The 22,579-nt window shown below is 38.9% G+C and overlaps 1 protein-coding gene across 10 annotated transcripts in view; it reads left to right on the top strand.

Moving 5' to 3' along the window:
* TRPM3 (transient receptor potential cation channel subfamily M member 3) overlaps positions 1 to 22,579 on the top strand; it is a 283,598-nt gene that overhangs the window by 148,384 nt on the left and 112,635 nt on the right. For all 10 annotated transcript variants that reach the window (XM_065907659.1, XM_065907658.1, XM_065907657.1 and 7 more), the window contains one exon: positions 3,118 to 3,190. In XM_065907659.1, coding sequence (XP_065763731.1) covers positions 3,118 to 3,190 — 73 coding nt within the window. The remainder of the gene's footprint in view (positions 1 to 3,117; positions 3,191 to 22,579) is intronic.

The raw sequence follows: 22,579 nt of genomic DNA, 5'->3' as shown, positions 1-22,579 counted from the left end.
CCTAAAGGAGATCAGTCCTGAGTGTTCATTGGAAAGACTGATGTTGAAGCTGAAGTTCCAGTATTTTGGCCACCTGATGCAAAGATCTGACTCATTTGAAAACACCCTTATGCTGGGAAAGATTGAGGGCAGGAGGAGAAGGGAACGACAGAGGATGAGATGATTGGATGGCATCACCGACTCATGGACATGAGTTTGGGTGAACTCCGGGCGTTGGTGATGGACAGGGAAGCCTGGTGTGCTGCAGTCCATGTGATCGCAAAGAGTCGGACATGATTGAGTGACTGAACTGAACTGAATAATATATTAAAACCAAAAAACTTTCTATCAACCTATAATACTCCAAAACTACTATTCAATTCGCATCCCCACCAGGAATACTTAAGAATACCTGATTTTCTGCATCTTTGCCAACACCAAGGGTGGTAGGTGAAGACAACTCTGGTTTTCTTATTTGACTCGTCTTTTTTTCTGAGAAAGACATATAAATTGAGTGATATTTAAAACATTTTAACTTCAAATTTAAATTTAAAGATTTAGAGGAGCGGAGATATAATATCTCAGGTCAACTCAAGGGAAAATTATAAAATAAATTTCATCTTTGGATCCTTCAGTCTCCCTCTGGTTAGACTCTTTCTGGAGTCCTTAGATTCTTCAGTCTAAGCATACCAGGATGGGGGCATGGACAGGTGGACAGCTATTCCCTCCACACCAGCTTTCCAGAAAATCTGTGATGCCGCAGAGCACAATGCCACCTCAGGTTCCTTGATAAACAATAGCACAAATGTCTGTGTCTCCACCACCCCCACCCCAAAATCCTTTAGCAACTCCATACTGTAAACCTTCCTTTCCCCTCCTCAAATCTGTTTCAAAGAAAGCCTGGTAATCTGATATTTCAGAGTAAATTTATCTATTTGCTGCCTCAGAAGAATTTGCATCTGAAATGGGATCTCTAATTAGTCAGTGGAATTTAGGCATCACAGAACAAGTAGGTGAGACGTTTAAGGAGTTCCATTTGATGCCTAATTTCTGAATTCTTCTAAAACAATGAGACGTTATTCTGATAGTCTGTAATTTGCTACCAGCTCAGCACACAATAATACCTTTCAGACTTTAGCCAGCCCTGGCTTAAAGAGTTAAAGGTTTAGCCAAAATTCCACTTCTGCCTCTTGGTTCTCTCTCCAGTGGACTTCAAGTTTTCTTCCCAATTCAGGTACTCCTGAGTTCAAAACAGAGAACTGCCCCTCATCTCCCAAGTGGATTTTCTGGGGGCATCAAGAGCTGTTTGGGAGAATGTCCTGTTTGACACTTTGGCCAAACTTGTGCTTACGCAGAAGCAGATTTTAGTACAAACCTGCTGGAGCCGGGCGTACCGCCTCCACCAGTCAGAGGTCAAAGCAGTGGCCTGGAGGCCAAACACAGCACTTAGGTGGATTTTGCCTGGCTCCCTCTATATCTTTTACATTTTTTAATTCAAAGGCCTATGATGCTTTTCAACTAGTAATCTCTGCCTCACACTCACCCCAGGCTCTGATTGAAGGACATGAACAGATATGAACGGTTAAGCAGCTATTTAACCCGATTCGAGTCAGGTGCTCAAAGATCTTGTTCCTTCCCTTAGTTCTTACCTGTATTTAAGGCACAAGACAGAAGCAAGAGAGCTGCTGACTTTTGGCATAGCTGTCCTTCTAACTTGATGCTGACCATAAACAAATTACTCTGTCCCCAGGCAGTGGGCTAGAGGATTTCTAAGCAACTGATAGTCTCACAGTCTGTGAATCTAGGTACTGGTGCTCTTCATCATGGTAAAAAAATTAGAATTATATATTGTTGAATTGCTGAGTTTTTTCTGACTCTTTGCAATCCACTGACTGAAGCACACGAGGCTTCCCTGTCCTTAACCATCTTCCCGAGAATTACGTATTAGCCAATCCTATGAAGTTTACTTCCTATGTAGTTAGAAATAAGCAAGTCCTATGAGTTCCCCATTTTACAGATAAACAAACTTGAAGTCTAAAGCAATTGAATACAGTAGTAATTCAATCAATGTAGATATTCAAATCTTTTGGCTTCCTTAAATAGTTTCTCTCTGACTTGGAAAAAAATCTTCGTTATCATTAAGCGTGTTTTTCTCCTTCACTGCTACCTCTGTCGGAGAAGGCAGTGACACCCCACTCCAGTACTCTTGCCTGGAAAATCCCGTGGACGGAGGAGCCTGGTGGGCTGCAGTCCATGGGGTCGCTAAGAGTCGGACACAACTGAGCCACTTCACTGTCACTTTTCACTTTCATGCACTGGAGAAGGAAATGGCAACCCACTCCAGTGTTCTTGCCTGGAGAATCCCAGGGACGGGGGAGCGTGTGGGCTGCCGTCTATGGGGTCGCACAGAGTTGGACACGACTAAAGCGACTTAGCAGCAGAAGCAGCAGCAGCTACCTCTGTACTCTCTGCCTCCTCATTCATCCCCAAAGAATACTTTTCTTACCAAAACTAAAAAGAAAAATGTTATTTTATTGTCTGCTTTCTCATTCTTACCACCTGGATACTGCTAAGTTATTCTCAAGAAGGTTTAAAGTTGTTGAGAGGACTGAAGGGTCCAGAGGCATCACAGTATTGAAACCCTTGAGTAGCTATTGCTAGGAGAGAACGTAGTGATGGCTATATTGTACGCAGGCATAAACACAGAAACACATACAGGCATGAACACGTGCACAGATGCACATGGTACCTTTACTGAAGGTTACCTTTACTAACTTTTTAAACACTTAATTTCTCAACTCGGTTTAAATTATGGCTTACACATTTCTGCAAATCTGGTAAGTTTTTATTCTAAAGGTGAAATGATAAACGGGGACATTTTCCTTTGTGTCTGGCTTCAGAGATTGTAACCATAATCAGTGAATTATCTAAATTGGTTTCTGTTTGGAGGCTACTGAGGCATCTCCCTCTTAATGGATTGCAGAGCCCTCTAATTGAATTCTTGCCATGTATGCTTTCTCTGTGGTTAAGAATCTACCTTATAGATATTAAGATAGTCTATGTTCAAATACGGTCTCATTGATTTAATTTCTCTTCAGGGAGAAAAATCGCTAATGGTCACCTTGTCTCAAATTGCAGATTACAGTATTTCGGATGGGATCAGAAGGACACCAGGACATTGATTTAGCCATCCTGACAGCTTTGCTCAAAGGTAAGGAGTTTCTATATACAGGGAGTACAAAAGTAATTTAAATGGATTAGACAGCAACCTTATGTCTCCTAATAGTGGATATTATCTCAAATAATACCATGACACATCCAATTATTGATAACATAAGGGCTTCTCTTGTAAGACATTCTTTTGTAATTTATTTTTTAATTGAAGAGTAATTGCTTTACAGAATTTTGTTGTTTTCTGTCAAACCTCAACATGAATGAGCCACAGGTATACATCTATCCCCTTCCTTCTGAACCTCCCTCCCATCTCCCTCCCCATCCCACCCCTCTAGGTTGATACAGGCCCCTGTTTGAATTCCCGAGACAAACAGCAAATTCCCGTTGGCTCTGTTTTATATATGCTAATGTAAGTTTCCATGTTACTCTCTCCATACATCTCCAGACATTCTTAATGCTATTAAATTTCCCTATAATAGGCCTATTATAGCGTGACTTGATTTCAGAAAATTTATAAATTTTTTAAATTTTTATTTATTTATTTAATTTTTGGCTGTGCTGGGTCTTCATTGCTTCACAGGCTTTTCTCTAGTTGTGGCTAGCAGGGGCTACTCTCTAATTGTGGCATGCATGTGTCTAATTGTGGTGGCTTCTTTTGTTGTGGAGCGTGGGCTCTAGGGCACTTGGGCTTCAGTAGTTGTGACCCGAGGGCTGAGTAGTTGGGATTTCCAGGCACTCGGACACAGGCTTAGTTGCTGTAACATCTTCTCAGGGATTGAACCTGTGACTTCTGCATTGGCAGGTGGATGTTTACCACTGAACCACCAGTGAAGCCACTCAGTAAAATTTAAATGTACTACAATTCAGTCATGTCTATTGAATCATAAAAATTTATGAAGTAAAAGGCATGCCTTGTCCCTTGGTAATAAATGAAGTAAAACACCACATTTATCTCCTTGAACCAAAACTCATAGTAAATGGAGATGTGGCCCAATTATCAGTTAAAATATTAGTCATCATAATATCTTCTATTCAAAATATTTTCTTTCTCTTTCACCAGTTTGTGAGACAAGTGTACGTCACCTTCAAATTAGTCAGAATTTATTTGTTCTAATATATAATAGTTGTTTTCCAACTGTTATGTGTGTGACAGGCCATATTAAATGCATTTTATATTATAACCAAGTAGTTACATATATGTAGTTAGAAAGCTGAAATAAAATAAATAAAATAGTTTTTACATTTACTGTATGCAATGAAGTTGGATATTTTCAATTCTAACCTATTCTATTCTCTTTAATGCTTATTATATCCCACCAAATTGATTTATGACCCACTAATGGGTCATAACTTGCTGTTTTAAAAACACGGCCATAGAAGATTAAAGGAAATTATGATTGCTCTCAGAAATTAACATTTCTAATCACTATAATGAACATTACTTATGCAGCAGTAGATGCTAATGGGAATTTATGCCATTAAAATATTATGGTGTGTCAACTCTATTTTGTGCAGGCTTTGAAATGCTCTCTGCTTTTAACCCAGTTGATTTGTGAAGGATATCAAGTGTAATGCTTTTGCTGACTTCCTTAGAGGCCAAGAATATATTTATACCAGTTTCAAATTCTTTTAGTTTGTTAAATTTTTCTTCTAGTGTATTTTAAAACTTATGCCTGGACAAGTAACATGGTTTAACATTTAATTTTTATAATTATGCTTAGTTTTCAGTTATCTAATATATAAGTAATCTTTTTATTCTCTCTATCATCTGGGAAAATCAGAAGTAAGGTGGAAAGAGGAAGACAAGTAAGAGAGATGAAACTAAGCACTGGTCCATAGATTCAGGACCTAGGAGAGAAGAGAATGAACAGGGAAAATATACGTTTGCTGTTCCTTCTTTTTTGTCCCATTGAGTTTCTTTTTTTTTTTTTTTAAGATCTGTATATATTAAAGAATACTATTTATATGATACAGATTTATTAAGTATGTTCAAAAATGAAGAGAAAAGGGAGTAAAAAAGAAGTTGTTCCAGAGATCTAGGAAGCCCATAGTTTCTCAAATGCTGACACCTGGGGTAGCTTTTGAGACTAGATGATGTCACATTTGTCTTTCACATTAAGGAAACTGCTCCCTGATATGTGTGATCTGAAACTAGAGACTGTACACCCTTCATCCTTCTCCTGCTTTTCAGTTCTGCCTCCTCCTCTCAACCCCTGCTCACACATACACCCAGGGAATTCAAGGACTAGGAGCAGAATAGAGTTGCCAGAGAAAATGCAGGACATTGAATGTTTAGATCAACAGTAAGTAAATTTTTAGCTTAAACTTGTCCTAAATATTGCATAGGACATACTTACACTAAAAAAAAAATTATTTGTTATTTATCTAAAATTAAAACACAGCTGGGAATCCTGTATTTTTATTTGCTAAATCAGGTTATTTTACTCAAAGGAGTTGTGACACTATTAATACTTCTGAACTTCAAACACCTCTAGAGATTCTGCAGGAAAAGTAACTCAAGAATCTAAGATCCCCTCATTCTTCTGTCTGCCTCTGTCTCTCAGGCAGGCCCTGCCTAATCATAGCAATCAGAGATTTCCATTGGAAAGGGCCCCAGACTTATCTTAACAAACTATCCAGTGCTTATCAACTTGCTCTGGTAGTCACCTCATCCTATCTGCATCCCCTATGCAGCAGTTTCAGTGAAGCCAGAAAACATCTACTCAGAGTAGAAGTTATTGAAAGTGACCCCTAGATCCTTTCTGTGCATAGAAAGAAAAAGTGAAAGTGTTAGTCACTCAGTCATGTCTAACTCTTTGTGACCCCATGGACTTTAACCTGCCAGGCTAAAAGTCCATGGAATTCTTCAGACAAAAATACTGGAGTGGGTAGCCATTCTCTTCTCCAGGGGATCTTCCTGACCCAGGGATCGAACCTGGGTCTTCTGCATTGCAGGCAGATTCTTTACCATCTGAGTCACCAGGAAAGCCTTCTGGGCATAGAGTTACTCCCAATTTTTTCCTCTTTTCTCATATGCCTTGGAGGTCAAATCATGTGGGTATATATTCTTTCACTTCTGTACATGCACTGAGGTGTAATATGTGATGACAGCTGTCCTCTATAAAGGAGGAATTCTTTTAAGAATTCCTTTTTAGAATTTAGAAACCTAAATTCTTTAGGTTTAATCTTCATTGGTAAAGTTCATCTGTGGCATAAAGAGAGAGTAACTTCTATTGCTTACTTCTTTTTCTGAAAAGTATTTTAGAAGAGAGTGCAACAATAATATATCCCTCCTCAAAATTGTCAAGATCATCAAAAACAAGGGTAGTCTCAGAAATTGTCACAGCCCCAAGGAGCCTAAGGAGACCTGACATCTAAATAATAATGTGGTTTCCTGGGTAATATTGTTGAGCAGAAAAAAAAAAAAAAAAGAGCATTAGGTTGAAACTAGGAAAATCTTAATAAAGTATGGACTTTAGTTTGTTTATTTTTTTTAAATGTTAAGAGAAAAATAAGTTATGCTCTCATATATTATGGATCTGAACAATAGACAGACTGTAGCCAAGAAAACTCCACACTTCTTCATGTCAAAGCGACAAAAAAGGAAAAAGCATCTTATGGAATTAACTGTACAAGTCAAGTACAGATATAATCAAAACATCCACAGGCATTATTTAAAGAGTCTATATAAATCACAGAGGCATGGATAATGTGCACGTGATCAGTCACTCAGTCGTGTCTGACTCTTTACGACCCTATGGACTGTAGCCCACCAGGGTCCTCTGTCCATGGGATTTTCCAGGCAAGAATACTGGAATAAAAATTCAAATACCAAGAAAAATAGCCCATGTTCTAACTTCAGAAAAATTTCTAGTAAGAATGCTAGTGATTAGATTAAGTCATACAAAACAATGAAAATCACTATTTTTTGAGCCATTTTCCTTTAAAACTGTATCTTTTAAACTTGAATAATAAAAGTAAATAAAATCTGATGTCTTGAAACTACTTCTGAATGCATCCCCCTCCAACTCTATAAACTAGAAAATGCATAATTATTGTCACAAACTAGTACTGGCATTAATACACAACTAGTCTTGCTAAATAACTCATTTTTAAGTGGCTTGATTAATCATTGATAAAGCAAAATGCTTTTGTGCTATGCTTAGTCACTTAGTCGTGTCCAACTCTTTGTGACCCAATGGTCTGTAGCCCACCAGGATCCTCTGTCCATGGAATTCTCCAGATAAGAATAGGGGAGTAGGTTGCCATGCCCTCCTCCAGGGGATCTTCCCAACCCAGGGGTTGAACTCAGGTCTCCTGCATTGCAGATGGATTCTTTACCGTCTGAGCCACCAGGGAAGCACAATATTCTAAATTAGTTTATGTCCAATAATTCTTTGCACCAGATACATTTCATAAGTAACTAGCACCTTAAAATGTTTACTGAGAAACTATCTTTGCTTAAACTTAGATGACTCATGAATAGGTTTTATGGGAATTTATTATGGCCCTGCTTTGAAAATTAAAAAACTATTTCTAATTATGTGTTGATATTTCCCACGCTTCTTTCTGTGTGTAGGCAGCTTAAACAACACATGCATGATTGCTTTCCTTTTAATACTGTTTTTTTAAAACCCAAAACTGTTTAGATAGCCTTATTAAGACCAGAAAAGGGATATTCATATTGATACTTTCATCACGTAAGTGCAATGCAGAGTTACCATTGTTATTAATTATTATGCAATGAAAATAGACGATATTTTTTCCAAAAGAGATCACCAAAGTCAAAATGTGTGGCATATTTATTTTAGGCTTAAAAGGGCATAGGAGATAAACTTTTGGAGAACAGTGAAATGTTTCAGTTAGAGATGAAATTCACTCAGTAATTTTTACAATGTAGATTCTTTGCAAAAGTATTATTAAACCTTTCTCTATATGAGACCACTTTTCATCTTCCTCATGTGCTTTCACTACAAGCCAGGCTCCCCCAAATCCACTTGTTTCCTGATGGTTCATTTTTATCTCTCTAGCCAAATCTTTAACTTTGATATCATGGAGCAGATTGACCATGTGCACTAGACCCTCAGTACAGATGGTGCAGACCTGTGTCTGCTACTGGACTCATTTTTACTTCATCCCAAAGCCACCTTGAAGCCACAGTACCCCCTTTCACATGTTTATGTGCTCACTCAGTTGTGTCCGACTCTTTGTGACCCCATGGACTGTAGCCTGCCAGTCTTCTCTGTACATGGGATTTTTCAGGCAGGAATACTGGAGGTGGGTGCCATTTCCTTCTCCAGGGGATCTCCCCAACCAAGGCTTCAAACTCAGGTCTCCTGTGTCTCCTGCATTGCAGGCGGATTCTTTACTGCTGAGCCTTTGGGAAAGCCCTTTCACCTTGCTACTCCCATGCCTTTTACAAACTTTGAAATTGAGGCAGAGTCTGAAAGACATTCAGGATCCTTAGGCAAATCAATAGCAGAGCCAAAGTTTTCACTCAGGTCTCCTCACTTCTTTTCTTTTTTTTTTTTTTTTTAGACAACAGAGTGGTTTATTTGGTGCTAAAAAAGATATGAACTATTAGATCACAGAAAGACATGGAGGAATCTTAAATGCATATTACTAAGTGAAAGAAGTCAAATCTGAAAAGGCTACATACTCTATGATTCTGACCATAGGACAGTCTGGAAAAGGCAAAACTAGGGGGACAAGAAATTTTTCTTTTTATTACATGTATGAGTCTTGGAAACATCCGGGATTCCTTGTCTTTACACTGCCACAGAGATCTCAGACATTGACCCCTGTGACTTCAGGGGTACCTGAGTGATAACAGATCAGACATCTGCTTCCCTGAAGCTCTGAGAACACTTACCGGGGTCCTCAGCTACCAGAGGATCCTAGCCGCATGCACAGTACCTTAATGAGGAAACTAGAATGTCCACAATTTAACCTAATGCAGTGGAAGAAAAAGTACAGTCTGACACTTGTTTTATTTTTAAAGAGTACACCTCTGGTGAAATATTGATTCAACCAGGAAATTTTTAGTCACATGTGACAGAAACATATATCAACTTAGTTCAAGCAAAGAGAAATAGAGAACACCAGAAACTAACACAACATTGTAAAGCAATTTTCCTCCAACTAAATTTTTTTTAATTTTTAAAAATAAGTAAATCATAAAATTGAAAAGGGGAAATAAAAAGATATGTCATTTAAAAATAGAAAAAAAGAAATACAACGATTTCCATGACCAGGCGGTCTGAGACTTGTGCAGAACAGCCATCAGCAGTAGCAAGCTCACATCCAACCCACTGAGCAAACCCCAGTTCCCAAGAGCCATCTTTTCTCATACTTGCAATGAGAAGTCCCAGGGAGCATTTGAATTTGCTTGCTTTGGTTCAGTGCCCATCCCTGAATCCATCACTGTGGCAAGGAAGATGGGAGAATCCCTGTGAGCATGAAATGAGAAGTGGGATCAGTTCTACCCAAGCCTTGGAGTTATGGATTTCCAACAGTAACAAAAAAAGAGGCTCTATAGCCAGGAAGTAAAGGCGGAAAGGGTGCTGAGAAGACCAAAACCAACTAAATATATATGTATATGTACACGACTCACAATTGTATTAAAAAAAGTATTGAGGACCAAAGAGTGTCAGATTTACCTAATATGTAAGCAGTCATGCACCTTAGGGGAACAAATTCTTCACTCACTAGACAAAAATGGAAACTAGGTCAAATTAATACTAATCCAAGTCAGACATCCACTCAAGGCATTCTCATATAATTCACTTCGGGTAGACCTAAATATTCAATCTATGACTATTATGTACTATATAGTTTCTTTATCACTATAGTCATTATTATCCTTTTCAATTTTAATCATCTGTACTTGATTATTTGATTATTTCTGCTAAAAATTTTAAAGGTGATTACATTCTTAACACTTTTCCCCCAAGACCAAAGTCTACCCTTAGGAGAAAATGATTTTATAAAGACCAAAGCACCCCAGGCTTTCCCAACTAGACTCCCTCCACCCCATCCTCCACTACCACGCCAACCCCTCAGAATAGTACTTAGCACAGGGAGACCACCCAGTAAAGGAATTTCTAATAGTATGAATTACAGACACATTCAAAGCATCACTACTCCCTGATTGAACAAATTGCTTTACATCATTGAGGCTTGGTTTCCTAATCTAAACTAGAAATAATTATCATACCTCACTCATAGTCATTTTAATAATTTTAATTAATAATGCAAGTAAAACATTTAGCAGAACCTGGAAAGTTCTGTTTAATAAATGATAGTCATGCTGATGATGATGCCAAACTAGAAATGAGAACAAGAGCCACATCTGTTTTACTCACCACCATATACACGTATACAGAGTGCCTGGCACACCATCAGTATTAAATATAGATTTGTTGGGTGCATGAATAAATGATCTTCAGACTTTGGGATCAGATGATGTGTGTGTGTGTGATTTATATATATAAATCCTAGTTCTTCGCTGCCTATAAAATTGACCAAGTTATTTAACTTCTGTATGTCTCAGTTCCCTCAACTATGAAAAAGAAATTTATGACAAAAACAACAACCTTTGTTATGTGGGTTGATTTAAGGGACTGGAAGCCCTTTGAGGGCAGGCACTATGCTTTCCTCATAGTAAATACTGAACACTTAGTGCTTTATCAAGCAGTGGCTCAGTTGTCTAGGAGTATGATTCTCGCTTAGGGTGCAAGAGGTCCTGGGTTCAAGTCCTGGACAAGCCCTCTTGGGCTTCCCCAGTGACTCAGCAGTAAAGAATCCGCCTGCAATGCAGGAGCCACAGAAGAGATAAGTTTGATCCTTGGGTCAGGAAGATTCGCCTGAAGAAGGGAATGGCAACCCACTCCAGTATTCTTACCTGGAGAATCCCATGGACAGAGGAGCCTGGCGGGCTACAGTCCATGGGGTCGCAAAGAGTCGGACACGACGGAAGCACACACAGTGCTTTTATACTCTTTCTCTTCTAAAACAGGCTTTTGACTCCCTAGGGAATTAGGATGCCGCCCCCCCCCCCCATGTCCAAAATCCATCATAATCTTAAAATCTTAATTTTGAAAGGACACATAAATTTGAGAACAACAAAAACCTTTGAGCATACGTGTAAAGAACCAGAACAGATCACAGAAATAAATTTAATCTTGAAAATGGTTGAGCACATGCCCAACCTTCTTAAAATGAAATTAATTTTCTGGCAGTTTTATTTTCTTGCAAATCCAAGTAGATCTCAGAGCAATAAGAGAGACCAAGGTAGATAGCAATTTTGGACATTTCTATTTGTCTCTAATAGAAGAATGCAATAAAAGAACTTAAATCTCTTGCTCCTTTTGTTTGTATAATGTTTTACAATTCACAAAGCATTTTCACATAAATTTTATCATCTAATCTTTATAACAACTCTGTGGAATGGTTGCCAGTTAATTTATCTCTAAACTGGGTCTTCTGAGTCATGAAAGTGGGAGATAGTGATAATTAGGCCAGAACAGCTAGAATAAATGAAGAATGTCCAGACAAATTGGGGAGTGTGATCACTCTGATTACAAACTTCACCTTCCAATTAGAAAGTTTCTGGAGGAAAAGAATTTTGTTTTCTTTGCCTTCATATTCCAATACCAGAAAAAAAGCCTGACATGTGCTTAGCATTCAGTAAATACCCACTGGTTGAAAGAAGTTGGAGTCCCAGGCCAGTCTGTCACTGGCCAGAGTCATATAAACAACCAAGATGCAAACAGGCCCTCCCTACCCCTTGAAAGTTCACTGAGGTGGACTCCAACCTTTCAATTCAGTGACTGACAGAAATGCAAATTCCACATCCTCCCCAGGATTTCTGTAAATTCTTGAAAGATGAAAGTCCTCTTGGTCACCCTTGCCTTCAGGTTCCTGATTCTATGTGTGTTATTTCTGTTTCTCATCACAGAAGACAAAATGTAAAATTCAGCCTCGCCACAGTGTCGAAAAAAAATAACAAAATTCACTTACACAAAACTTTTTGTTAAAAGCTTTAGTAGACTTTTATAAAAACATAATAAACTTCTAAAAATATAAGTAAGGTTGGAAGAAAAGTTCAATAATGCACACAACTCTTAATCACATAGCAAGCATCTCCAATCTTGATAGCTTCTGGCTCTTTCACACAGGGACTTTGCATGGACCCTTCACGTTTGAATCCCCCTTTGTCACACAGTCCCACAGGCGTCTCCCCCTCTTCTCCCACTGCCCTCTTCATGCTCTCCTCTAAGAGTAAAACAAATGTCCTCTTCAAACAGAGCACTTTCTCCCCATTCTCTGACATGTTGGTCCTGCCCTGAAAGGCTCATGTACCCTAGGCAACTTTGCAGGATATTTTTACAGACAGCTTCCTCCCTAAGCAGAGTTCTGGTGCCAGACTCATAGGAGAGAGTGACTTCAGCTCCTTTGATTTAGGCAGTAAGTGAAGAGTAGGGCTTTGACTCACGTCCCTAATCAAAGGATGAGAATATGATGTTCTTTGCTCCAGGGACATAATTACCAGCAGGAAAGTACAGTGTATAGTAGGCACGAGTGTTTGCAGAACTATGAACATTAGGGCCCCCAGGTCTGCAGTTATGGACAGGCCATTTCTAGCAGATTTTCAAAGTTATGACCATGTCCATAAGATTGTCTCACTGTAGAATTACAAAGCAGGATAGAACTGTAAAGGCTTAGGACAGTGAGAGGTCTTGCTGATGAACTGGAATCCAGGTCTGCTGATGTCCAGGTCTATTCCTCCTTCCCGACATCATGCAGCCAGTTCTGATGGCAGATGTGGTCATCTCATCTCCGTGTTACACGGAAGCTAAGTGCCTTCTACTCTGCAGCTCCCTTGGGCCTCAGGATTGCCAAGGGAACAATGCTGTGTGCATGTTAAGCTAATTACAAACCCAGAGCTCCCTGGCAGCTCCTGACTTGTGAAGACATCATCATTGCCCACCGGTCACAGTACTACAGAATTGTACCTTTTCTTCCCTAACGTGCCAGAGAACAATGAATCAGCTTCATTTGTTAAATCAATTATTGAGTATTCTGAATTACATACCCATGCAGATTTGCAGGAGCATAATTCCAAAATGAATAGTTTATATCAATAACAAAAATAATAGTGATAACAATAATAAAACTAAAATGTAAGAATAACAACTAATATGGCATTTACTGTAGTACAAGCATTAACTAATTTAATCCTCACAACACTACAATAGGACAGATATTATCAGTATTACCCATTTCACACTTGAGGAAACTGAAGCACATACAGGCTACCATGACCTAGGTCACACAGCTAGATATTGATAGAGCCTAGACATGAACTCAGGTTATCTGAGTCCAGAACACTTGCTCTGCATCCTAAGCCTCTATGGCCAGGATTGCATATTAAGGATTGCCCTCATTTTTTATATCTTCTGAACAATAAGTGAGTAGAATTTCTTTGATGCATAAAAAAGTACAGATAGATTCCTAGATAAATATGGTTCACTGAACACGAGTCTACTGTTATTACTGTACACTGATTCCCTCTAAAGCAAGAGTAAATGGTCATTTATTAAAAGCACTAGAGCAGAAACAGTATTTTGTGTTCACCACACTGATTTCTCTTTCTTCACACTGGAGACTAACACCCTAGCTTTCCTTGCAGAGAGGTTGGAACCATGTGACTGAGCTTTGATCAAACAGATGTGATCAGAAGTGATGTAAACCATTTATAGACATGGAAGATGAAAAGCAGATGTAAGAATGGAAAATAACCCATGGGGAAAAAACTGAGTATCAAGCTGACTTACACTTCAGTATGCTCAAAAGGTCCAGAAAGTTGGGGCACACGGGGTCTTTTAAAATAAGGAGCCAGAGTGCCATATCCTATTGCCTACATTCCCCTGTACTCCCAATTCCTCTCCAACAAAAAAGCAAAGATATATTCTCTGAAGAGGGTAAAACATATTCTCTGCACCATGAGACAGCAGGTAAAAGGTGAGGGCTAGGCTATAGACTGAAAGTGGGTTTGCTAAATAAATTATCAGATATTGGGTGCCAAGACCCCAGCCCTCTCCCCCTTTTGGTTCCCAGCGTGCTGGTGCCTGAGGCGCGGGGGTCTTCGATCTCCAAAGAGGAGACCGAAGGGACTGAAAGGTTCTTTTTTTGTAAAATTTGGTCCTCCTAAGAGAAAAAACCTAAAGATATTAATATAAAGGATTCCCCATTTAAGGAACCAGCTTATCTTACAATGAGGTTCATAGTTGATAATCTCCACTCATGTACTCAGGACTTCCAATCAGCACCTTAGCACCCACTCTTAAGTATGAGCAGATGTCCAACTGTAACCAGGCATATAAGAAATATCTCTAACATAGAGGACAGATATGCAAACAAATAAACAGAGAAATGCAATTTGGTGCAAACAGAACCAGTGTAGGAAGAAAACAACTTCACCAAAACTATGATTACTACCCTCAGAGAAATCAAGGAAAATATTTAAACCATTAAAATATAAACAGCATCTTTTATTTAGTTCAAGAACTAAAAAGAACCCTTAGAAATTAAAAATGATAGTGGCAAACTAAAAATAAGTGAAAGAATTAAAAATAAAGTTGGAGAATTCTCTTGGAAAAGGACAGACAGAATTAAAGATAATGAGAGAACAGAAGGTCAGAAATCATTAACATAATTCCAGAAAATGTCCCAGAACTCCAGAACACAGGTCACCGAATGATAAAAACCCACTGAGTGCCCAGAACAATGAGTAAAAATAAACCCACACTAAGATAGATTATCATGATATTGCATAATATAAGAAACAACAACAACAAAACCCCTAAGAACTTCCGAAGAGAAAAACAAGCCACATGCAAAGAACCAGGAGCTAGGATGATGTCAAGTTCTGAACAACAGTGCAGAAGGCTGTTGTGAAATGCCTTAAAAATTCTGAAGAACATCTATTTGCAATCCAGAATTCTATATTAATCTACCAACTACTTGTAAAGGTAGAATAAAGACATTGTCAGGCATGAGTTGTCAACACATTCACTACCCATGACCATTTCTTTGGCACTTTACTGGAAGATGTGCTCCACCAAAATGAAAGAGGAAAAAAAACCAAACATGAAACACAGGAAACAGGAGCTCCCACACATGAGAAGTGTTGGAAATCCCTGGATGATGGGAAAGGGGGACTCAAACCAACAATTCTGCACCAGGCATGAGAGGTAAAAGCAGGAGCTGCCAGACCTTCTGAAGGCTCAAGCCTCAGACTGCCATAGTGTCACTTCTGCTGCATTCTATTGGGTAAAGTGTGTCAAAAGACCAGCCCAGATTTAGTGTGAATACTGGAAGGTACAGTTCCGTGGAAGCTATCTTCAGAGACCAGCTTCCACAGACAACCAAAGTAATCAGCTGCAAGAAGTGGTTGCCTCTGGAGAAGGAGGATTGGGATGATCAGATTTGTGATATTTTCTAACAAATCTTGTAGGATGGATGACTCTAAACTCTGTGGATGCGTAACCTTAGTAAAAATAAACCGCAAAATAGCCCCTGGATTATATGGTCCTCAAAGAAAGAGAAAGGATGAGTTTAAAAAGAAAGAAAGAAAGAATTGGTAGGAAATCATCAATGCAATAATTCCAGAAAATGTCCCAGAACTCCAAGGTATACATTTCTTTAGAATCCTGCTAAAAATTACAATGTGGAAGGTGCACATATTTTTCTTACCTGGGACTTCCCCGGCAGTCCAGTAGTTAAAACTCCATGTTTCCAATGCAGGAGTCATGGGTTGGATCCCTGTTTGGGAAACTTAGATCCCACATGCCTCTACATGGCCAAAAAGAAAAAAAAAAAAAAAACTGTTTTACTTACATGGCTATGTAAATTAGTTCATTTTGTCATATCACAAGCAAGCAGAATAACCAAATATAATGTTTTTCTTTTCTTTTATTCCCTCTGCCTTACACTGATAACATTCCTCAGTTTTGCATATTGTGTGTAATATAGCAACACTTTTATAAAGTTTTTAACATGTTAATGGGTAACTTTTGTAAAGTATTGACTTCATTTATTGTAGAAAGCACACAATAAAGAAAACATGTTTAAGTAGGTCGGCAAAAAGAAGGAAATAGGTGCTTTACGTTGTTAATCATAAGCCATATAATTTCATTTGTCCTTTTTATTTGCATATCTTATTAGGACATGAGAAAATAATGACAATATTTACACAGAAACTCTTGACAAATATCATTGTGTAGACAGCCTGACTTTGTTAGGTTTTTGTATTGCTTTGGTCCATAAAAGTCTAGCACTTTAGCTCTAAAAATGAAACTAAGAACAGTTTTGCAAAGTTAATGAGACTTTACACAGAAAACAGAGGCCCAATAAATAAGAGAAAGACAAAACAAAGCTTAATTACCACCTCCTGCCACTCCTAGACCCAGTAGCCAGAGAATGTAGGGACCCAGGAGAGAAAGTTCAAGGGTATAAGACTGAGAGGAGGAATGACCTTCAGTCCCTGAGGAGTCCTCAGTCAGCTTGGATGGACAGAGAAGGTGCAGCTCTCAGCAGGAAGCAGAAAGTGCCAGGGACAGGTGTAATGTGCAGCAGACAGTCTGCAGAGGAGGGAGCCAGCTGCACCTTCCTAATAGAATGTGGTTATGACTCCTGTGAAGAACACCCAGTATCCCTGGCCTGGGCTGCCCAGGCATAAACACACAACCAATTTTCCCAATTTACATTCCTACAAAACAGGTACATTCTTATAATCCAAAAGGAACATTTGTATCTGAATTCAGACTCTCGCGTTGTAACACATTTACCTTTTCTTGCTTATATCTGAGCACCTGTAAACTTCAACTCACTGAGGGGAATGTCTGAAGAAAAAAATTACTAGAAGGTAGCATTTGACTAGGAGAAGGCAATGGCAATCCACTCCAGTACTCTTGCCTGGAGAATCACATGGACGGAGGAGCCTGGTAGGTCTGCAGTCCGTGGGGTCACTAAGAGTTGGACATGACTGAGCGACTTCACTTTCACTTTTCACTTTCATGCATTGGAGAAGGAAATGGCAACCCACTCCAGCATTCTTGCCTGGAGAATCCCAGGGACAGAGGAGCCTGTTGGACTGCCGTCTATGGGGTTGCACAGAGTCGGACACGACTAACACGACTTGGCAGCAGCAGCAGCACTTGATTGACTCTCCAAGCTCTGTCAGAAGACCTCTCCTAACATTCATTGCCAACTCTGACATATATACATATAAGCCCCTGATAATTTAGGGACTGTCAGTACTTAATTGTGAGACTTACTGTTTTATTTTATAGCTGGTATCCCTTTTATGAAAATTCAATGATAATCATTCACATCAACCACAGTAGAAACAGTAGTGAGTCTGTCTGGTAATTGTTCATCCAGAAGCGTCTACATGGCAAAACCATTATCACCCTGACAAAATTATTAAAATATTATTATTAATCTGGTAAATTTATGGTTGGGAATATGTAAGACACTCAAAATATTTGCGCAGTGCTTTAATTTAACAAAGCATTTTTTTCATATATTATTCTTTTTAATCCTCAGTCCCTTGAGGGAGATATTGTTGACCTTGTCTTACACGAAGAAACTCAGTCTTGGAAAGGATAAGTAACTTTTCCCAGTTCCTCGGGTAGTATCAGGGATACGTTAGCTGAGCACTGGGGCACCTACTATAAGGTATTAAGTGCTGCAAAATCTTCAAAGTCTTAAAGTATGGTAGAGTACACACCCCAATTTAAAATGTAAACAAGATGCTAAAAAAGCACAAATGAAAGAGGCTGATGGGGTCAGGGAAAGTTTTATTTGAAATGTGCCTCTGCAGTTCAGAATGCTAAGCCTATTATGTCAAACAGACAGCCTAGAGAAATCCAAAATAAACAGTATGCCAATTATTTTTTCAGAGGAATTTAAAATAAAGATGATTTTTTTTTCTTTTTCCTTTTTCAAATTATTTTCCCATTTAGGTTATCACAGAACATTGAGCAATTTTCCCAAAGGCCAACTCCCCCTCAACTGACAATCAGTGGGCAAGAGCTTTTACTGGTGGAGGGAGGGGGTTACATGCAGAAACAGCACAGTCAGCTCCAACAGTCATCTTGAAATTGATTGTTTTTAGTAGAGTTAGCCTTCAGTTTCCAGATTGGTGTGTTCCCATTTCCTTGAGGGCAGTTCCTGGAATTGTAGTAGCTTATGTCATGGTTGTGATCTGGCCATCACATAGTTACCTTCTTCCACCTGGTAGGGGTTTCATTATTTATAAGACAGCCCAAAAGACATGGCTCAGAATACTATCTATAGCCCTTGAGGAGAAACTAAGTGTCCTTGACTTTACTTAATGACCGAACTATGATTATATTGTCCTATTTGATAGTTTTTCTTTGCTTCTGCATTTTCTCACTTCTCTGTTTATGCTTATTCTTTGGCTAAAGTCTTTCTGTGTGGACCACAATAAGCTGTGGAAAATTCTGAAAGAGATGGCTATACCAGATCACCTGACCTGCCTCTTGAGAAACCTGTATGCAGGTCAGGAAGCAACAGTTAGAACTGGACATGGAACAACAGACTGGTTCCAAATAGGAAAAGGAGTACATCAAGGCTGTATATTGTCACCCTGCTTATTTAACTTATATGCAGAGTACATGAGAAACGCTGGGCTGGAAGATGCACAAGCTGGAATCAAGATTGCCAGGAGAAATATCAATAACCTCAGATATGCAGATGACACCACGCTTATGGCAGAAAATGAAGAAGAACTAAAAAGCCTCTTGATGAAAGTGAAAGGAGAGTGAAAAAAACAGTTGGCTTAAAGCTCAACATTCAGAAAACTAAGATCATGGCATCTGGTCCCATCACTTCATGGGAAATAGGCGGGGAAACAGTGGAAACAGTGTCAGACTTTATTTTGGGGGCTCCAAAATCACAGCAGATGATGACTGCAGCCATGAAATTAAAAGACGCTTACTCCTTGGAAGGAAAGTTATGACTAACCTAGATAGCATATTAAAAAGCTGAGACATTACATTCCCAACAAAGATCCGTCTAGTCAAGGCTATTGTTTTTCCAGTGGTCATGTATGGATGTGAGAGTTGGACTATAAAGAAAGCTGAGCGCCGAAAAATTGGTGCTTTTGAACTGTGGTGTTGGAGAAGACTCTTGAGAGTCCCTTGGACTACCAGGAGATCCAACCAGCCCATCCTAAAGGAGATCAGTCCTGAGTCTTCATTGGAAGGACTGATGCTGAAGCTGAAACTCCAGTACTTTGGCCAGCTCATGCGAAGAGTTGACTCATTGGAAAAGACCCTGATGCTGGGAGTGGTTGCGGACAGGAGGAGAAGGGGACGACAGAGGATGAGATGGCTGGATGGCATCACCGACTCAATGGGCATGAGTTTTAGTAAACTCCGGGAGTTGGTGATGGACAGGGAGGCCTGGCGTGCTGCGATTCATGGGGTTGCAAAGAGTTGAACACGGCTGAGTGACTGAACTGAACTGAACTGAAAGTCTTTCTGCAAACAAAAGGCAGGCAGTTGACACAGAGGGAAAGGGTTGATAGGGTCCTGCTGAAGCATAACCATTTCAAATGGAGATCTCCTCTTTATGACCATCAGGAAGGGTGGTAATAGAGATGGGATAATTAAAATGAATGGGGCTGGTAGGATACAATGGATGGAGCCCAATTTAGAACCAATCTTTACTATTCCAAAGGAAAAGAGGAACTCTGAATTCATTTCGAGTCACTTCAGGAACTGGCCTAGACTATCATGTAGTCTTCTAAGGACTCCATCCAAAACAAAGACTAACTAATAGAACCCCAAAGAAATGCAGGAGATTACATATATGTATTTATTTATATTTACTATAAATATATATATATTTCCTTTGAGACTAGAAACTTTGGTCTAAACTTATTTCCCCAGGGCCTAATAGAAAGGCTGGCACAGAGTTGGAATTCAATAAAAATCTGTTGAGTAAATGAAAACAGTTGGGGATCCAGCTCTCTTCTCTAAAGGCCGTCCTTAGAGGCAGTGAAATGAAGACATCAAGAATGTCAGCATAAAGTGGGAGTTGGGAGTAGGTGAAATGGGTGAAGGTGGTCAAAGGTATAAACTTCCAGTTATAAGATAAACAAGTTCTTGGGAGGTCATGTATAGCATGGTGACTTTAGTTAACAGTGCTTTATTTTATATCTGAAAGTTACTAATAGAATAGATTTTAAAAGTTCTCATCACAAGAAAAAAATGTGTAACTATATGAGGGTAAATTTATATTGTACACCCAAAACTATTATTAACATTTATGTCAATTATATCTCAGTATAACTGGGGGAAATATTTTTAAATAAATAAATAAAACTTAAGCCCATATGGCTTGACCAACCAAAAAAATAATAATAATTTTCAAAGCTGATATGTGAATTTTAGATAACATTTAGCCAGCAATTTTGGTCCTAATCATAGGGCATTAGAGAATATTCTGGCTTTTTTCATTAATGCAATGTGGGTTATTTTGTGATAGAGGAAGCAAAAGCCTGTTTGCCTATTTCCCTTTTTGTTGTAGATCTGATGAGTTCCATAAAACTTTTAAAATTTCTATGAATCAGGAAAACTGCTCAGCTCTTAAAACTAGGTTGTCTGAGTTTGAATCTAATCTCTGAACAAACCAGCCTTCTCACCTTGGACAAGTTTCTATGACTCTGTTTCCTCATCTGTAAAATGGGGATAATGGAACCTCAGAGTTTATTGTGAGAATTCAATACATTAGCACTTAGAAACAGTCCCTGGCACAAGCTAAGCATGAAAGAAACATTAGTTGTTATTATCTCTCTCATTAACTAAAGATAAATCAAGATGTGAAACCCCATCTTCCCACAAAAGGACTCTTTCACTCAACTGCCTGGTTCCCTCTTATAAGCCAAATCTGAATTTCATCAGCTAAAGTCAATCCAATCTTTCCTGAGTTCTTTTAACTTTCTCCTGGGAGTCTACCTAAAGTTATTTTTACCAAGAGGAGATAGTTATCATTCAGAGCAAGAAAACAGAGCAAAGAATAGATTATCCACAGCCTTCACACACTTTTTGTGTTTCAAGCCTTTTTTTTTTTTCCCCTCAATGTAGCAGTCACATTCCTAAGAGAGGCTCACCAGGGTAGGTGATATCTTTGCTCTGGGAGATAAGTGAAGATGTATCCTAGCAATCAAGTCACATGGCAGGGCCTTTCAGCCACTTTCCTTCCACCTTTATGGTTTCCATGTAGGCAGAAAATCTGAAGTCTTTGAGTGGATGGGTGAGTTTTCATCAACTGAGATCATATTGCATTTAGTTGCAAAACTTAAAGCTAAAGTAAATTGATAGAAATGAATATAATCCCTGAGAACAATATTTAATTCAGACAAGATTCTTTAGATAAGACAAGGAAAGGTCCAAAGACCCTAGCAAGAAGAAATGTTGATTGACTGATATAGGGATAGGCATCATCATCCAATACATCACAGAATCATGGCACTACTAAAACATCACAAGGTCAGTACCTCTTGCCCCCTCCTCCCACCACCAAGACCACCAAGCAAGATCACACTTAAGTATCCAAGTCAGATGACTCACCTAACCTTTTAAATTTGCAAACTCTCCCAAAGAGAGTCCACACTTCTATTTACAACCCACTTTCATCAAGAGGCTCTTTAGTTCCTCTTCCCTTCCTGCCATTAGGGTAGTGTCGTCTGAATGTTTGACGTTATTGATATTTCTCTTGGCAATCTTGATAGCATTCATTATAGCTTGAGCTTCATCCTGCCTGGCATTTCGCATGAGGTACTTTGCATGTAAGTTAAACAAGCAGGGTGACTATATACAGCCCTGACGTACTCCTTTCCCAATTTGGAACCAGTCTATTGTTCCATATCTGGTTCTAACTGTTGCTTCTTGACCTGCATACAAGTTTCTCAGGAGACAGGTAAAGTGGTCTGGTATTCCTATCTGATTAAGAATTTTCCATGATTTGTTGTGATCCACACAGTCAAAGGCTTTAGCATAGTCAATGAAGCAGACGTAAATATCCTTCTGGAATTCCCTTGCTTTTTCTGTGATCCAATGCATGTTGGCAATTTGATCTCTGGTTCTTCTGCCTTTTCTAAATCCAGCTTATACATCTGGAATTTCTCAGTTCGTGTACCAACTTGAAGGATTTTTAGCATTACCTTGCTAGCATACGAAATGAGTACAAGTGTGGTAGTTTGAACATTCTTTGGATATATATATATGTTTTTATTTTTCCTTGATGTCAGAAATACTGAATATTCTACCTTTCTTACCATTCCATTCTCTCCTTCATTAGACCCTCTTACTTCTTCAGTCTGCCATCT

Source organism: Muntiacus reevesi, chromosome 17 (assembly GCF_963930625.1).
Source record: "Muntiacus reevesi chromosome 17, mMunRee1.1, whole genome shotgun sequence".
Lineage (NCBI taxonomy): Eukaryota > Metazoa > Chordata > Mammalia > Artiodactyla > Cervidae > Muntiacus > Muntiacus reevesi.
The sequence above is the reverse complement of the archived record's forward strand: the minus strand, read 5'-3'. Positions and strand labels throughout refer to the sequence as shown.